Consider the following 19,925-nt stretch of genomic DNA (forward strand, 5'->3'; position numbering starts at 1 on the left):
TAAAAAATTCCCCAAATCATTTAAAGATGCTACTGATAATAATTCCGCAGGTTACCCAGAGTACAGGATACGTGATAATTTTTCTGAAAATCACGTTGTTCGGGATATACGTATCGACAATCGATTTGTTGTTCCATATAATGCATTCCTTAGCAAAAAATATGATGCTCATATTAATGTTGAAATTTGTTCCTCTTTGGATAGTATTTATTTATTTATACTGGGTTTTTAGAGATTTTCTCACTTATCTATACATGATCAATCTCACTCAATTTTACTTCTGGCTTTACATTTACCCGACAGCCAATCTGTTTATTTTGTAGAGGGGCGGGAGGAACAGGCTCTTAGGGAAGCATCTACAAGGAACACCTCTTTAACAGCGTGGTTCCAATTAAATCTTAAAGATATTGAGGGACGCTCTATTCTGTATCAAGATGTACCAAATAACTATGTCTTTTCAGCTGGTAAAAAGTGGACGAGGCGACAGCGGGGAGGCGACAACATCATTGATGACATACGAGAATGGACGCAGTGCATGACGGAGGCTTCATTGTATTTGATGCCTAAAATTCTTAGACATCTATTTGTTTTAATTTTAATACAATGTATCCCTTCGATCTTCGGCTGAAGATTTTTTTCATCGTGGTGTTGCTGAAGAAACAGCTATTAATTAATCTTTGTCTTTTAAACATACAGGATATTCTTATGAAGGAGAATTCATCTTGCAGAATGCAGGGCTTACCTGAACCTGATGAAAGTTGCAGTTTTGGACAAGTATCTGATTTTAATGTAATTTCTGAAAACACTTTAGGTGAATTGATGGCTGCCAAACTCAATGACGTACAACTTCAAGCATATAATTCTATTTTGAATAAGTTTTTTCACATGAAAATGATGACAATGAATGTTTCTTCATTGATGGCCCAGGCGAAACATGGAAAACATACCTTTACTAAACTTTAATTCACACTCTAAGACGAAAAGGTAAAAGAGTTTTATCATACTGCTTTTAATTTACCCATCAATTTACAGGACAATACAACATGTAAGGTCACATCAAAGAATCGGAAAATTATAACGGAAGCAGATATTATAATATGGGATGAAGCACCAGGTGTAGCTTTAGAAGTTATTGAGCGTACTATACGTGATATCATGGGAAGTGATTCTGTCTTTGGTAACAAAGTTATTGTTTTGGGCGGAGACTTTCGTCAGATCCTTCCAGTGTGTCGACGTACTTCACGAGGACAATTAATTGCCGCTTGCATAAAAAGCAGCATACTTTGGTACCATTTGAAAACTTTTCAATTAAAAACAAATGTCAGAGCTTTAGAAAGTGAAAATATATTTTCTAAATGGCTTTTGGACTTGGAAGATGGCAAACTTCCTTCGGTAGAAGGAACATTAGAATCATCTGTGCTTATTCCCAATGTAAATATTTGTCAAGATATTATTCACTATATATACAGTGAGACACATACAACTCCTGATGCCTTAGTGATGAGTCAACGTACCATATTGTGCCCTAAAAATAGTCATGTTTATGCTATCAATGAGGATGTACTTCAACGGAAAGCGCCCCTGAGCTGATATCTCACAAAAGCGGTGCTATAAAAATTTCAGCTGTAACTTAATTCAAGCCAAAATCATTACGGGGAACAGAAAAGGTACAGTACATTTCATTCCTAGAATTTAAAACACTTTGTCGGATGTTACAATTAGTCAAATTAGCTTATGCAATGACCATCAATAAATCTCAAGGACAAACTTTTGAACGGGGTGGACTGTTACTTCCTGAACCAGTATTTTCTCATGGACAGTTTGAGCGCAGTCATCGTTATTTATACAAATTCTGACTGATTGGTATACGGATAATATTGTTTATAAAGAGATTTTTTCCTAATGAAAGTGTATAATATTATGTTGTAGATTGTAAAAAATAAAAGTATAATAAATTGTACTTGCTTAAAAAGTTTTGTTTTTTGACTCAATTTATCCCACCTGTAAGGTTTTCCAGCCTAAGAATTAAGAGAGTTTTGGTGTATTTACTTTGACAATCGTTAGGTAAGAGCGTAATATTATTTCACCCAAATATGTAGATTTTTAGGACTTATCCCAATAAAATAATTCTTCATATATTTTAAAAAAAATGTAATTACTTTGACAGTCTTTTGGTAAGAGTATATTATTTTACCAAAGTTATATGTAATATTGTAATATGTTGATATTTTTTTATTTTCAAATTACATATAAATATTTTGCAATTTAAGTTTCGATTTAAAAATTAAATCATTTCGGTGGTATGGAAGAGGAAACATTTTTCTCATTGACGAGATTTATTTTGGGGTGAGGGGTGTTTAATGGTTCAGAATGTCTTTCTATTATATATCTACCCATTGATCTAATATCTACCTATTAAATGTAACTGTTAGTATCACTCAAACTGGGCGAAGCCCAACGAAGTGCCGCCCGCAGGGCCTAGCAGCAAAAACCCGCGGAGCGGGTTTTTAACTGCTAGTAAATATTATTATAAGGATATGGATTCATTGCACCTTGTTTTCCATAATCATAACATAACTTCCTATGTTGTTAATCAGTCCGCACCTTTGGTTAAATTATTTCACGAATGTGACCTTGGGGACTCCTTCTGTCAACACGCACACACCTGTGGTAGGTACCCAGTACCCACCCAGTGTTCATATGAATAACGCACCCAATCAGGAAGTAACACAAAATCAAAAGGTACGAGTACTAATGCTCAACTGCTGAGCTAAATTCACCGCTAGCTAATCAGTAATCAGTGAGAATGATTTTAAAAGATGTAGTTGAGATTTTTAAAAGACGTAGTTGAGATTTTTAAAAGATGTAGTTGAGATTTTTAAAAGATGTAGTTGAGATTTTTAAAAGATGTTTTGAGATTTTTAAAAGATGTTTTGAGATTTTTAAAAGATGTAGTTGAGATTTTTAAAAGATGTATTTGAGATTTTTAAAAGATGTAGTTGAGATTTTTAAAAGATGTATTTGAGATTTTTAAAAGATGTAGTTGAGATTTTTAAAAGACGTAGTTGAGATTTTTAAAAGATGTAGTTGAGATTTTTAAAAGATGTAGTTGAGATTTTTAAAAGATGTTTTGAGATTTTTAAAAGATGTTTTGAGATTTTTAAAAGATGTAGTTGAGATTTTTAAAAGATGTATTTGAGATTTTTAAAAGATGTAGTTGAGATTTTTAAAAGATGTATTTGAGATTTTTAAAAGATGTAGTTGAGATTTTTTAAAGAAGTTTTTGAGATTTTTAAAAGATGTACCTAGTTGAGGTTTTTAAATAATAATTGCTTCACATTTGAATTCAATTGGAAATTGTAATTTTATTTAAAACTAGCACAGACTCGAAAAATCACGGGTATTGTGTTAGTAAGTCTAGTGCGTTAAATAAACAATGCTGTTTTGAAAATTAAAAAAGCGCAAAAACTTGAAAAATCACGAAATCTGACTTTACCTGTCAAACCCGAATACATTTCGAATATACAATTAGAATATTTTTTTATATTAATAATAATATTACATTGTAGGTAAGTTCTTAATCGCTTGTCTGAATTCTCGACATATCAGTTCCAATTTTGGATTTGACAATTCAAATCATTTTCTGTTTCAATTTATAGGTAGGTACTTTATCTTGTCTAAATTTTTGACAAAAACAGTTCCAATTTCGAATAAGTTCATTGAACCTGAGTTACACTCAACAAACTAATGACCCAAACCAATAATATGTTTGTTGATGGTGGCGTCTTTATATAAATGATGTTACAACTTGAAATTACTTTACCTAGAAATTACACACAGAAAAGTCTCTATTCTCATGATGTCAGTTCGAGACATCCAAAAAAAAAAATTAACAGTCAAAGATATTGATAACCTGACACTATTTGGATTCTTTCCACTTTCATTATTAAAAGGTGATACATATTGTACCCTCCGTGAAAGACGACTAACTGATAGTGAAACTGTGCAAATTTCGTGACGGTAGAGCTCACTCTTTTTGTAATTCTACAAAAACACGTTTTCTGTTTTGTGGTTAAGATGACGCACTGCTATCCGTGGGTAACAATTACGAAAACGAGTAAAAGTCTGTAACGATTGCAGTTCATCTTTTTCTCTCAGAGGTAAAAAACCGCAAAGAAAAACAAATAATATTATGTTTTGTGCCTACATCTGGTCGCCACTCGTACAAAATTCCAACGGGCAAAGAATGCGACATGAAAATCGCTTCGTATTCATATTAATAAAAATTACTTCATTATGTCTGTCAACGAAACGATTATAAATACTTTTGACTTCTGAGATTAAAGGGCTTATCTATACCTAATATGTATAAGAATTATTTGGGAGTTACTAGCCGCCTAATACATTTATATGGCTTATCTATACCTAATACAAGACATTATTTAGGCGTTACTAGCCGCCTAATACATTTATATGGCTTATCTATACCTAATAAAAAGACATTATTTAGGCGTTACTAGCCGCCTAATACATTTATATGGCTTATCTATACCTAATGCAAGTCATTGTTTGGGAGTTACTAGCCGCCTAATATATTTGTATGGCTAATATATACCTAATACAGGACATTATTTGGGAGTTACTAGTCGCCTAATACATTGATATGGCTTATCTATACCTAATATAAGACATTATTTAGGAGTTACTAGCCGCCTAATACATTTATATGGTTTATCTATACCTATACCTAATACAAGACATTATTTGGGAGTTACTAGCCGCCTAGTACATTTATATGGCTTAATTTCGTGATATTTAACTTCATTTGCTATAGGCACTCTAATCCTCTAATATATATGAGTACCTTAGTTATACGCATTATTTATGTAGATAACCCGTTAACATGCAAAAATAACCCCCACAGTAATAATTTTTATTCGCAATTTTATTTCCATCAGGAGCGGTATTCAAACAAAAAAAAATCATAAAGCCGGATTCACGCAGGTATATATTATTATTATGGCCGAATTCACAAAGGAGTTAATAAAAACATCGCGAGTGTTGTATGAATTTCAAAAGTGAAACATTCATGTCAGTCGCGAACTTAAATATGACCTGCGAAGTATTTGCTCAAAGGAATTCGCCCGGCCATCCACCAGGCTGTCCTTCGCGTCCCAAGGGTTCTATAACTGCGGGAAAGCTGACATTCAATAATTATTAATATTATTATAATATGTAACGAAACAATGAAAACCATAACTTTACAATGTCGGATCGATAGGCGTAACTACCGATGATTTTATCCGATCCATAAAGCCCCATGTAAATACAATATTGACGAAATCCGTCATCAGGGTGTATCGGCACGTACCCGACAAATTTTAACCAGCGATTCCTGAGCATATATGGAGTAAAAAATGTTATGACCACTTTGCTCAGTAGAATTTATAGGCCCTGTTATGAGTTCTACCGAGCCGAACCCTCTGATATGAAAATATCTGGAGTCGGTGAATTATTTTCCCATTTGTTCTCTGGTGATTTGACGTGTTGTTCTTGTATTGTATTGTATTTATTTTGCTTATATAATGCACTTGCATAATGTTGATTGACCAGATGATCATTTGTGGAAAATTGTGTGGAAGGGTTTAGTTTTTCCTATGAGGAAGATAAAATCGGAAAAGATAAAAAAATTGTATAGCGCTGTTTTCGTGCGAAAATCACCTTAAATATGAATTGATCATCTTCTGAGCTATTCGGTTACCGAATACCTAACCCAACATTTGTATACTTAACACTAAATTCGCCTATTAATTAATCACAATGATTTGGGTAAAGAAACGAATTAACATCAGAAATGGTAAGTACTCGAAATAAATACATCCCTTAAAAATAAATGATGATAACAATTAAATAAGTATAGCAAAGTTTCAATACGTTCAATAAAATTGAACGTATTGAAACTTTGCTTGATATGGTATTCGCCGTGTTTGGTAATAATATCATCGCATTTATATAGCGCAGTTTTGTGGTGTCATTTCACTTCAAGCTAAACGCTTACGCTTTACTAGAAGAAACTTAAAAACGGTAATTTAGTAGACTAATACACAAACAACTTTTTTTACATTACTTTAATATATATAACCTCTACATGTTTCATGAGCAATGTTCACATCATCAGGAGCAAGTATATACAGAGAGTAACATTGTTCATGAAACATGTAGAGGTTATATATATTAAATTGATGTAAACAAAGTTATTTGTGTATTATTCTAATAAATAATGACATCACAAAGTGATAAGCTTACAGAAGAAATTTTCTTCGAAAAAAAAAATTAAGGTAATTTAGTATTAGTGGTCGTGTAAAGCGCCCCTGGGGTGATATATCACAAAAGCGGTGCTATACAAATTTTCCAATAAATAAAAAAATAAAATATTCTATTATTCTTACAGTTCGCTTTACCCAATACAGATCTAATAATATAACACTAAATGTACAATTTAAACAAACCGACGACAAAACAAAAAATAACAACAACGGTGCTATAATATACCTACTATAATAGTACAGGACAAACAAGAACATTAAAACTAAAACATAATATAAAAAAGGAGGCAGTTTGTGCTTAGAAATGAGAATATTCTGAGTAGACCTTTAAAAAAGCCACAATAAGTACAATTTATTTATCAGATCTGAATAACCAGGTAATAATAAATAAAAAAATAATTGGCTAATTTATATAGCGCCGTTTTCGTGAAAAATCACCTCAAGGGCGCTGAACCTCTCAACCTTACTCTAACTTTTCTCCTTACTTTTCCACTCCCTTTTCAGTCTCACAGCATACCTCAATTAGGAATGCCATATTTACACTGGCTCTGGACAGTTGGGATTAAAAAAACATCAATATCTCAAAAACCAAACAATATAAGACTTAATCCAATTTCGTTTTCCACTAAAAATCTCAAAGATACAAAGGCTAATGCAGTATTGAACTAAAAGATAAAATAATTGAGAATATATATTCGCTAGTATAGGCCTGTCCAGTGGCGGATAGCTCTAAGGAGCGTTGGAGCAACGCATTCCCAAAATTTCAGTCAATCTAAAAATAATAATTATCAACCGTAATATATATAAACGTATCACCGCAAATAACTAAACTAACTGATAAAAATGTAATGAAATAACAGTAATAAGAGTAATACTATATTTTTACTCTAAGAATACTATTAAAATTAAGTTAAATTCAACCGGTCGAATTTATCACGAGTCATAAGTCACGTGATGCGAGCGAATCCCATATCGCTCATCGAGAAACGTCACCCGGGAACACCAATTTTCTAAGCGCGCAAAGTGTGGATGGTGACCGTAGTATTGAAATTTCCCCGAAACGTGAACGGCGCTCGCCGATGACTCTTAAACTTACTATGGCGAGATGGCGCCACTTCAATTTCCAGCTCGCATACCGATCACTCCAGCAGGTAGGTATAAGCTTCACAATTGCTATTTTCTGGTGCCCTTCACAGCTGAAGGTTTACCTGGCCTGCGATTCTGGAGTTAAACGATCAATCGTTTTCGTATGCGCCGTCTTCGAGTGAAAAACTACTAGTCGTCGCGACTAACTTTTTCGAATGTTTCAATTTTACGTATTCTTGAGCGTCGAACGGTCGAAGTTGGTAGAAGAGATGATTATATTGGCACCCCTGTGAATATTGTCTATGTTCCTGATGTTTTTGTGATTTCTATGGTGTGACTGTCAAACAGACAACAGTTATTCGTTATTCAAAACAGAAATGGCTGCGGGACATATTACAAATTGCCAAAAGCAACTCTTAATTGAGCTTGTAAGCTCCGATAAAGACTTAGTAAGTGGGAAATTTTCACCCACTTTTACATTTGCGGAATCCGCGCAAAAAATCCGGTAAAAAAAATTTGACAGCTAGACTAGATTTTGACAGCCAATTCCATAGAAACGCCAACAACCTACCACTCGCTGCCCTGTTTCTACTGGTTATACCCAGTAGTTGTTGTGTGGAATGACTTTTGACGTTTGGCGTCGAAGTATGTACCTTCGACCAATTTCGGGAATAGCAACGACGACCAACGTACGTACTTTCGACGGCGATTACGAGCGCCCTCGATTCAGGAATAGAGCCCCTGAACTGACGTAGGGATAGACTGGCAATATATTTAGCGCACCACCCATCTACAAGCCCCCACTGATCCAATCGCTGAGAGTTCCGTTGTAGAATTTCTTCCTGTTATACGCGTCGTTTATGCGAAATAGGTAGATGTTTCAACTGAGCTATCAGTGATACATCTATAATAGTACTAGTGTTTGGTTTGCTCAGTTTGCTGGTTGTCGTTGGTAGTCCGGATGATATAGTTTGGGAAGCGCCGCGATTCTATATCCGCGATACTAGGAAAGGAGTTATTTATTCCCACCGCGCTGGCTGCATTCCCCAAAAGCGCTACCGATCGCAACCAACTCGTGGGGGATGAAACACGGAAACGAAAGCCAAAATGTGATAAAGTCGTTGAAAAATATTGAAAAAAGGGAATCCACATTACCCAAAACAACAGGAAAAGCAATACCGATAAAAAATTCGCTATAATCTCTCCCTCTTTTTCATAAACGATGATTTTATGTATCAGAAAGGTGTTAGAACGGAGGGACCATAATAATAACCCGTTGAAGCTCATCAAACAGAGAGTCAAATATCTCCAGGAATCTTTTTCGAGCTTGCTATAAAAAAGCTAATTGTAATCAGGAATGTGGTACAAAACTAGAATTGCATTTATAATCCTGGCTAGTAGCTATACCTATATATTATAGATTAAGAAAATTACAACATATTATTTATAAAGAAACATAAAGAAAATGTGGGTTTCTATTCTATGTAGTTTGGTCTAGTTCTGAATAAGGATTTCAACTTTATTAGATTAGTTGTGTTCACAATGATCGTCATTGCCACGGCAGTTGTCAATGGATGAAAAAAGAGCCGGGAGTTTTTTTTACTCCTAAAGTGAAACAGGAGATTATAATAGATCATATTTTTTTTAGGAATTCGACAGTTGCAATTGCAATCTTCTGACTCAAATTTAATGCGTAGAATACTGGAAGGTTCAAGTTGAATCACCTTTCTGACAGCAGTGATGATATCCAGTCGCAGTGTCATATTATTTGATTAATAAAATCAAGAGGAAATGACGCGTTTCGGAAAGGAAATAGATATAATATTCTGAGTCCTCGTGAAATAAGAATCGTACCGGGAAGTGCTTGGGTATGTATGTATGATAATTTATATAGATTTTACGTACGATATGTATGGCTTGTAAATATGGACTGTGTGAATGTATGTACGGGATGCTGCTGCGAGCAGATGATACGCGCTGTGGAATGTGAAACGCACAAAAGATTCGCGGAAAACTAAATCTGTATTTCGCCCTATTTATAGACATCTGCACGCTTTTGTGTAGCGGTGTTACGCAAACTGACAAATTATAAGCGTGAGACATCTCCTATGAGCGGGAAAAAGAATAACTAAATGAAAATATTGTTAATTTATAAAGTCAACATTTCCAAGTATATCACATCTTCTTGTCTTTGATAAGAAATCAAAACATCGCGAATTTTACACTAACACCCTCAAATTAACTTCTGTAAAAAATCGTTGAAAATTACTAATCCCCTTGTCGTCTTTTCTGGTTAATCAGATCAAAAAATTATCGCCGTCCCTGTTAGGGAAACGTCCTTAGTTATTAAGGGCAAGTGTGTACACCTCGGATGGATGAGAGTCGAAAAGGATAAACGAATCTAAAAAAAATGAGTGAGGCCTGTCCAAAATTGGAGTCAGAAGGTTCATTAAGAAGTCTTCAAGGAGACTTTAGAGCAATCTATTAGGCCAGTGCAATTAGCGATTCGCGATCGAAGTAATTCCGGTAGTCCCAATTTTTTTATATGTTATATAAACTGATCTCCCGATGTAAAATCTGAATTTCCGACCTTGGCACACCTGTGCTCGCGCCGCCATTTTGAAAAAACTGGCCGAAATCGGGCCAAGATCTAGTTTTTCCCAAATATCTCATTTCCAATGCAAATTTTGGCTAAAGTATCTTAACAAGTATAATAGAACATAAAATAACCTACAACTTTTGATCCGACAAATTTCTTCTATCTCTAATAGGTACCGAGGTAGAAAGTCGTAAAGGTGCGTATATTTTTGAAAAAACAAGTTTTTTGCGCGACTAGGTTTCGTTTTTTATAAATACCTCGTTTCCAGTACAATTTTGTGAAAAATTTATTGATAATAATTTTGTAGAAAATAAAATTTCGTTAAAGAAATAGGTATATAATTTATATTTTTTATCTCTATTACGTATCCAAACTCTAATCCACCAAAACCAGGCCAAAAATTGAAACAGAGGTTAGGTGTTTTAAACTTGGCATTCCTTGATTTTATTTTTCTTTAACAATTATTGTTCTAAGAACATATACGTTGACAAAAATCGTCATGCCTGTGTCAGACCTAGATATAAATATAGTAGATAGACTATTTCAGCATATCGGTCGTCATACATTCCCAATGGGAAGACCACTAAAATTGGCCAAGCCACTACATTTGTGCTCGCAGCTTGGTCTGACATGCCTATCAACGTAATCACAACATACATTTAAGATTATTAATACAATTAAGATGATAAGGTACATAAAAAAGATAAAAAATTGGTATTTTCGTGAAATTAACATTTATTGACATTCTTTTCTTTATTAGTTAAGTTGTCAGCATAACAAAAAATAAAATTAATGGTAGATCAGTTTAGACAGAAGTACGAGCACTTGACTATAGTTTCTTACTTCTGGCCCTGAATAGCTTCTTCATCTGTCTCATCACCCAAATTTGTGGCGACTGGGTCATCATATTCCTCGTCATCGTCATCAACAAAGGCTTCTACAGCATTCTCGCAGGAGTTGCCATTGCAATGAATGCAGAGTAAGGAACATTTCAAACCCGACTTTCTGCAAGTGCACTTTCCAGCGCAACCTTTTTTGCATTGACATGATATGAAGTTCAGCAAGGCCTGAGGTGCAGCTTCCTTCAACATTGTTACTGGAGTAAGTAACCCAACAGCATCCTTTTTCCACCCCCATTCAGTCGAATCTTTATCGTGACCAAGCCAAGTCTGCACTTGCAAGTATGTTCTTGAAGCATCTTGCTGGACTGCATCTTTGGTGGGTGGTAGCCTGGATAAATTGAATTTGTTCTTTTTTACTCCTTTGACAAAAATGATGTACCTTAAATTTTCCAAATTTGATTTCTCGTTGCCGCCATACAAAAGTGCAAATAGTTGTTCGGCAGCCAAAGTGATTGTTTCTGTCTTTGCTTTTGGGTCTTGAAATACACGAATAAGTTCATTCACTGAGTGGTTTTTGAGAAGAATATTACAAAATTTGTGTTTGCCTTGACCGAACGGAACTCCAGTTGTATCTCAACCACTTATGGCATGAAGGAATAAAATGTTTTCAACTATTTCAAGGTGTTTAAAACATTTGTTCGAGTACAACGCGTTAGGTGATTTATTTTTTCCAACTTTTTGGTAATATACGTTGGGAGGTGAGAGAGCTGTGAGGAGTACCAGCAGATCAATATCCTGACCAACGATTATGACTACATCATGTTGAAATGACAATGAATTTGCTGTGTTCACTATGAGAACGTCAGCATCCTCTTCAACTTGTACTGTCGTTACGTGGGATCGTGCAAATGAGGTTCTGAGTAGTGAAATAAAACGAGACTTGTTCTTCTCATTTCCCAGAAAATTTTCCTGTGGCACTTGTGGGTGCATGCTTTCAAAAAACAAAACTTCAGCAGAAGTTGTAACTCTGGCACGCCGTGCTCTTTCCACCCCTTTAGTGCTTTTCTTTTCCATAGAATCTGGGTATCCATCGAATACCACTACTGCATTGGCTCCATAATGATTTTGTACATACCTGACATATTGCTGGAAAATTACTGAAAAAGGTTGAGCACGACCCTATACCACTTTGTGCAGTAAATATCCTCCATCAATTACGTGTATTTTACTGCTTCCCAGTTCTGTATTATTTGGTAGAGGGTTGAATGATGATTAAATATAGACTTCGTTCCTTTGCGCATGCCTTCTTCTGAGAAAAGAGACAATGGTACAGGAGAGAGTTCATATTTAAAATATTTTTTAAGTTCACTTTCAGACTTTTTGGCAATACACATACGATGGAATAGCTTTAATGGATCTATTGCCATAGTCACACCCTGATTTTTGACACTGCTGGTCACCGCCGCAAGAGAAACTATCGCATCATTAGCGCCCTTGAGGTGATTTTTCACAAAAACGGCGCTCTACAAATTATCCAATTATTATTATTATTATTATTATTACGTTTTATGTGTAGGTTTCCAAAGTTCTGGTTGATAACTTTAGACATAGCTAATTTCCCCATCTTTTCAGCCGTGTGACAAGTGACTTTGCTATCCCCGATTGTGCCACTGCTAATAGACATAATCACGTTTGTTTTAGGAAATGGTTCATGGCAAGCAAACCAATCAATGAGAGTTTGAACGTCTCGATCATCCCTCCTAATTCTTGTAGGCCTCATCTCTACATGTTGCTCTGACGTTTCTGATTCGATCCCACAGAATGACTCGATACCCTTACAAATGTTATGCAGATAAACGAATCCAGCAGTCCCATACCGAAGTGCCCTCTAGTAAATTTATAGATGTATGTATTTAAAAATGCAAACAAAAATCTAATAACGTGATAATAAACCGTGATTGATTTTCTGTGCGTACCTACCTAGATTTGTTTATTCTTTATATCGGTAAAAAAAACTATATAAACATAAAAACTGCACAGCCTTTTTTAAAATTTTATTATCTACATAATTGGTATCAATAAAATTTTCATGAAATTCCACTGGAAACGAGGTATTTATAAAAAACCAAAGCTAGTCGCGCAAAAAACTTGTTTTTTCAAAAATATACGCACCTTTACGACTTTCTACCTCGGTACCTATTAGAGATAGAAGAAATTTGTTTTTACAAAAGTTGTAGGTCATTTTATGTTCTATTATACTTGTAAAGATACTTTAGCCGAAATTTGCATTGGAAATGAGATATTTGGGAAAAACTAGATTTTGGCCCGATTTCGGCCAGTTTTTTCAAAATGGCGGCGCGAGCACAGGTGTGCCAAGGTCGGAAATTCAGATTTTACATCGGGAGATCAGTTTATATTATATATAAAAAAATTGGGACTACCGGAATTACTTCGATCGCGACCCCCTTTTTGGCGCTAATTGCACTGGCCTATATAGTCAGTTAGGACAATTGTACAACACCAGTCGGAAGTACTTCTTCCGGTAGGACCAGGAGTGAAGGTATGTGTATTTAGTTATCTATTAGCCAACGTTGGCTAAAGAAGGATGAAGCGCAACACGGCATAATAACCCAAAAATAAATCACGGTAGTACTTTTGGCAGTGAAAATATACAATCACGTGATCTGGGGATGTGAAGGAGGTTAGAGTTTAATCAGCTGGTATTATACACAGCAACGAGTCTTAAAAATAATCCAGGATATACAGGAATCAGATAATAAATCAACGTTTTTAGTGTTCAACGCTTGTTGCCTTCTTTCAATGTTGAACACAAAGATTGAAAGCTAAAAAACATTACAGATATAAAGATAGTCACTGGCTATAAAAGATTCGAGGTTTTTTTTTACTTCCAATGTGAACACTGAACAGGGCACAAGTTACATGACCCGATTTCTCTTTGCAGGATACAATGCGGATCAATTTCAAGAAGATTGATTAAATTCAATTGTTTAACTTTAGGCGTAAAGAGGTGTGCAAAAACTATAATTCAATTAATGTTACAGTGTTGATCCGGGGATCGCGTTGGCGATGTATCCGGCTTAACGCGTTTTGTTACAATGAGTGTTATTTTATTATAATGATATCGATTACAACGTTATAAGCTACAATGATCAGACATTTATAATGAAGTAAGGAATTCACGCTGACCTAGGACTAGCTGTGTGGCTATATAACATTGTATGATTCGCAGAGAATATCTAAAGCGCTCACTAGCGATCTAGGCAACTATTCAATATGGATAGAAAGTCACTGATGGAGCAAGTAGAACGCATTGTTAACAACCATGGATACATGCAGCTGTTAGAAGTGGAAAGCACCAATAACTGCAGAACTTTGCAGAGGATGAAGAAACGATGATTCATTTACGGTGACAATGCCCAACTCGATGAGAAGAAGCTTCGCGAAGGTCATCGCTTAGCACCCATTAATAACCCTGGTGAACTTTATTAAAGGCATTGGATTGGGCCTACTGTTAAATGAATACAGTTGAAAGTAATTCAAAGATTGATAGGTTTATTTATAAACTAGTGTTTGTCTCTCTTTTAAAAAAGGCTGTAGGAAATGTGAAGATGATTAGGGACTTACAATTTGGGACACGGGTATGGGTACCGCCGCCTGGGAATCATTTATTAGATAACCAACACCCCTGCCATAGGTAACCCAAAGTGGTTCGCTACGTTTGGTGACTTGACTCGACCCATCACCTTGCACCGAAGTGAGAGGGATGGATTCATACATCCGTCACTCTTGGACACATTGGCCGGCAGATTCATACCCACCCCTCATACCTTTCCCTAAAAAGACCCTTCATGTCATTCCCAAAGATGACATAGACCCTGAAGGATATTTTTTTCCTCAGGGCCGTCTGTGTGGAACTAAAGGAACTAAAGCAAAAAAAGCAAACACCAATTCATTTAGGGTGCTAATGTTCCTTCTTGGTGGGAAGAAGGCTCAGACACCTGGTAAGACATGTTGCGAGACATGAAAATCCGGTGATAACCTCAATGATTAAAGGGACTAGATAGAGTATTGGCAACGAAATAGAGTAAAAGCTATAGGAAGTATGAAGAGGATGAATAAACACAGATTCAACTAATCTAACGTGCCAATATGTCTCACCTCAATGGGAAGAAAGACGACTGGGCTCCCGTCTGAGAATGGATCTATGGCTTGAATACTTCAGATTACGGACCACACGGAGACCAAATGAGTACGTCTTTTTCATCAAGATACTGTTATGTGACTGCATTACCATTTCCTAACAAAATATTAGTCATTCAGAATATATACGAACACGTGTTCACGCAGGTGGCCTTGTTCGAATAAATATAATTTTAGTATTTTTAAGAACAAGTGTTCCGACTTCTTGATAACAAATTCGTGCTCCACTAATATTTTGTTATGAAATTTGTCAATTCATTCGTTATAGGTCTACAGTCCCGTTTGTAACAGGAAAACGAATAATTTGACCAGATTTTTAATAAATTAATCATATTTCACATCATTAAATTTTCACTGCGCATTACCATAAAAATATTAATAATTAAAAATAAGAGTAAAACATCTAAAAATGTTTGAGCATGGCTCAATTTTAGGATACGAAGATTAATTTCCAATATTTGTCAGTGAAAAAAGAGGATGTGTGCAGAAAATTGCCCTGGTGATAGAAGAGGGCACCAGAAGATGAAAAGGATACACCGGTTAATAGGTAATAAGAGGCGAGATGCAACCAAGAGAAATGTATAAGCAGTGACGGTGTATGTTGTGATTATGTTGAGTAGGTAGGTACTTCTACTTACGGTTGACATGGTTGATGTAGTACGCCCCGATGTGTGGATCGTACGCCTCCTCCCAGCCGAGGGGGAGTTCATTACCGATGCAGTCGGCAAACGTCTGTGGCTTCGTAAATCTGCAACAAACAACATACAAACACACATCACTTAAGGGTCCACAAAGAACAAATCAATTTTACTTCAATCATTTTTTCAAAGCTCTGTAGCTCTTGATGGAAATGACAACGGGCGCATAAAATAGTTTAGTTGATCTACAACTTCCAGACAAAAAAAGCTGTGCAAATATAGTGACGCCAGACCTCACCGATCGAGCGTTGCTGATTAATCCGCTCATATTTGAGGCCGCGAGAACCAGAGTGGCCTATTCACAAACAACGACTTTTGGACAATAAGCCATAGGCTCTCTTATAATTTATTGTTTTTGAAAAAAACGTATTTTTATATGCTAATATACATATATGTCATTTATTATTTAGAGTAAGAAGGGTTTAGGTCACTGACATCAAAGGTTAGTAAATGATTTGGCATCTCGTTTGGTTCCCACCCAGACGCGGTGTGTTCAATTCCTCCACCACAACACAAGCAACAACACAAGTAACATTTTCCGTTTATTGTGATGGCAGTAGGAGATTTTCAAATATTGTCAGGTTATTCGTAACACGGTAATGTTTGTAAAAAATATTAAAAATTCCAAAAAAACCGGCGGCGGCTTAATTTTTGCGTCATACAGGTTTTCCAATAAGAGGTGTTATTTTGAATAGCCCGCTATTTCGGTAGATGTTACTTTTGAAGCTGTCGTTTTTTGACATTTGACAAGTAGAAACTACGCCATTAATAAAAATTGAACGGTACACGCTTCAACAACGCATTGAAATTATTAAAATTCACTTGAGTGAATCAAATGCAAATCATCTTGAGTAATGAGGCCCATTTCCACCTCGGTGGCTTCGTCAACAAGCAAAATTGTTGCATCTGGGGCTCGGAAAACCCAAGAGTTATTGTTGAAAAGCCTCTCTATCCTCAACGTGTGACTGTTTGGTGCGGTTTATGGTCCGGCGGAGTCATTGGACCTTACTATTTCGAAAATGAGGCTGGATCAACAGTTACGGTGAATGGATTGCGCTATCGAAAGATGATTAATGATTTTTTTATGGCCGGAATTGGATGGTATTGATCTGGACAACGTTTACTTTCAACAAGACGGCGCTATGTGCCACACAAGCAACGAAACCATTGATCTTTTACGATTGAATATCAAAATAACACCTCTTATTGGAGAACCCTGTAGTTCTCGTTGAGATGCACTTTATGTGAAAATGGGTACTTCAGCCACTAAACTAAGGGTGTAAAATTACAATTAAATATATTTATGTTCAAAAAAAATATTTCCAAAATATCTTTACCATAGAAATTTCAATAACGTAACACTGTAGGTAAATGTTACTAATCTACAAAATGTATACATCGATTAAGTAGCAATGATTTTTTTAGTACAAATATGGATAACTACATTACCACAGCACTTAGTAACAATTGTTATTATTCCGAATGAATTCCGTTTGTGGGTGAAGGTTCATCTTATCGGGAGGAAATAAAGTTTCAAGTGGAATGGCCAATTAATAGTTTTAGGTGAATTTAATATAGGTACTAGGACAAAAACACTTGAGATTGTTAGACTATTTATGAGCATTATTGGGTGATTACGATTAGACATAATCAAAATAATTGATTGGCAGAAGAGGAATTTGGTTTTAAAACGATAACGAAGGATGACGATATATATATATACATATATATATATACATATATATATTATACCGTTACAAGCGATGGCGGTGAAAGATCACGCGGAGAAAAATGAGTATTGCTGATTTATTAAAATCTTGTTAAAATAGCAGGCCATTTCATAATAAACTACAAGTACTTTCATAATATATAGGAACAAGTGTTTATGCAGCTGCGTTTATCCTGTTATTATGTAATGACGAAATGTGAAAAGACAGAATTTTTATTGTTCCGACCTCGCCATAAAAAATCGTCTTTTACTGATGGTTTACTAGGAAATCTGTCAATTCTTTCGTTTAAGGTCTGCAGTCCCGTTTTTAACAAGAGTACGAATAATTTGAAGAGATTATTAATAAATCATCAATATTTTATTTCAGTAAGTTTTCTCCGTGCAACGTTCGGAATAGAAACGTAGCTTGAAATGGCTTTAGACGTGTTTAGTGATCAGATCTGAATAACCCATTATCACAACATTCCTCAAATTGAGGAAGCCATAGTTAGCTTGTTATGCAGTTTTCACATTAATTTTATTTTTTTTTTTAAAAAGAAAACAAAAATTCCGGTGTTACGAATAACCTGACAATATTGTTTGAAAAACTCCTACTACCATCATCATTATACGCAAAATATGATGATTGTGCAATGATAGAGAAATAAGCAAACAGATGAATTATAGAGCCCACGTCATCTAGGTGAGAACTAGACGCACTTGTCCACTCATCTAACCTCGCGTAACCACGTGAAGAACATTACTAAAGGCCCTAAATAACCTGTAACAGATTATCAATTGACATGGTAAATAAAAGTTTTGTTTCGGCTATCTGTTATTTATTTAATGTACATAAAGGTTTCGTAGTAAGGAAATTACAACACAAAAACAAAACAAACATTCCACTATTAATTGTATTTGGAATGAAATTACTAAATGATTAAAAGTGAGAATAAATTATTTTTGTTGCTCTCGACGAATGAATACTTCCAATTCACCCCACAGTAAAACTCATAAAATATTTTAATTATCGGATATTGCGATACGCACCTATCGATATCTCCGTGCAAACAATGGTGACAAGATATGAAAATTCCTCTAGATAAAGTTAACACCTCATATTTTAATGTGGATAAGGTGAATCCGGAGCCAGTCCGTCTAATCTATTCTTTATTCTATAGTTTTAACATAATCGGAAAATCCGTAATGTGATAAATTATACAAATAATATGGATATATTTGACAATGCGATGTGAAAAAAAGCAGCTTGGAAGCAGCGAAAGGAAGCGGATAAACGGAAATGGGATGCTGGAGAAAAATTCTCAGGATTCCATCGAGCCAGATGGTCCAATAAATCCATTCTGGATCCATATTAGACCATCAACTGTCTACCTGCAGCATATCCTAATGATAAGTATACATTTGCGAACCGAAACGCGAACCGAGCCACGAATCACGGGAAAGGAACGAAGCAACTGCAAACGGCGTTTCGCGCCATTTGCGGTTGATTCATTCCTTTCCCACAAGTTGAGGTTCAGTTCGGCTCGTATGTATGTATACGTAGCATAAGATACTTTGGCTTTTGGATACGCTGCTCGCCAAACTTAGAACTCACACCTGGAGAAACTCAATGTCTAACTAACTCATGAAGTTAAGGAAGATCACCGATGCGTTGGAGTGATCAAATACCACCATGTCCGAAACTTGGCTCTACAAGCAGCGTAGGACCACGAGGAGTGGAGGAGCTTGGTTTACCAGGGAAATTGGAGCTAGGGTCACGTTCCTCAGCAATGAGGAAATGATCAGAGAAAAAGACAAGTTGCGATTCTAATGCTTATTTTGTTACCCTTATTCATATTATTACAATAAAAAATAAAAACCGTTTCTCAACAAAGGTCGGGTCTGAAACAGTTACACGGGAGGACCGTGCCGCAACCCACTTCTTTACACTGCTGTAGATTTGTTTCAAAATCTCTATTTAGAAGATGATCAAAAGTATTCACGTTACTGATGTCTATCAGAGACAGCATCAGCATAGATAGTTGTATCTTCCTGCCTATGGAACCAATGTTTGTCTACTGATATTATGTATAATATGTACGTCAATGAAAAAACATTTCAATTCTTGAATCTTAAAAGAATCTCTGACTGTTTAAATTTAATTTGCTAAACGGATTAAACAAAATAATTATTTTTTATGTGGTATCCATTTGGGTCCCAAAAAGATATACAATTTGAGCACTAGAACGCTCTGATCGTAAATCGAAAGTAGAAATCATTAAATAAACCCACAAACATAATATAACATGAGAAAATGTTTGTCAGCGTTTTGGACCGGCTAGAAACATGAATGAAGTATGTAAATCCACCATAATAATGTGGTGGTCGAGTGGGAGGAAGAAGAGGTCGGGGGGTCAAAATTCCGACGGAGTAAATTATTTATAT

The 19,925-nt window shown here is 35.5% G+C and overlaps 1 protein-coding gene across 2 annotated transcripts in view; it reads right to left on the minus strand.

Annotated features, from left to right (window-relative positions):
- Positions 1–19,925, minus strand: part of kibra (WW and C2 domain containing protein kibra) — a 111,238-nt gene that overhangs the window by 53,148 nt on the left and 38,165 nt on the right. For both annotated transcript variants that reach the window (XM_089644587.1, XM_089644586.1), the window contains exon 2: positions 15,713–15,822. In XM_089644587.1, the coding sequence (XP_089500713.1) occupies positions 15,713–15,822 (110 nt within the window). The remainder of the gene's footprint in view (positions 1–15,712; positions 15,823–19,925) is intronic.

This window comes from Hesperophylax consimilis, chromosome 21, assembly GCF_061612785.1.
Source record: "Hesperophylax consimilis isolate HC1 chromosome 21, BYU_Hcon_1.0, whole genome shotgun sequence".
Classification (NCBI taxonomy): domain Eukaryota; kingdom Metazoa; phylum Arthropoda; class Insecta; order Trichoptera; family Limnephilidae; genus Hesperophylax; species Hesperophylax consimilis.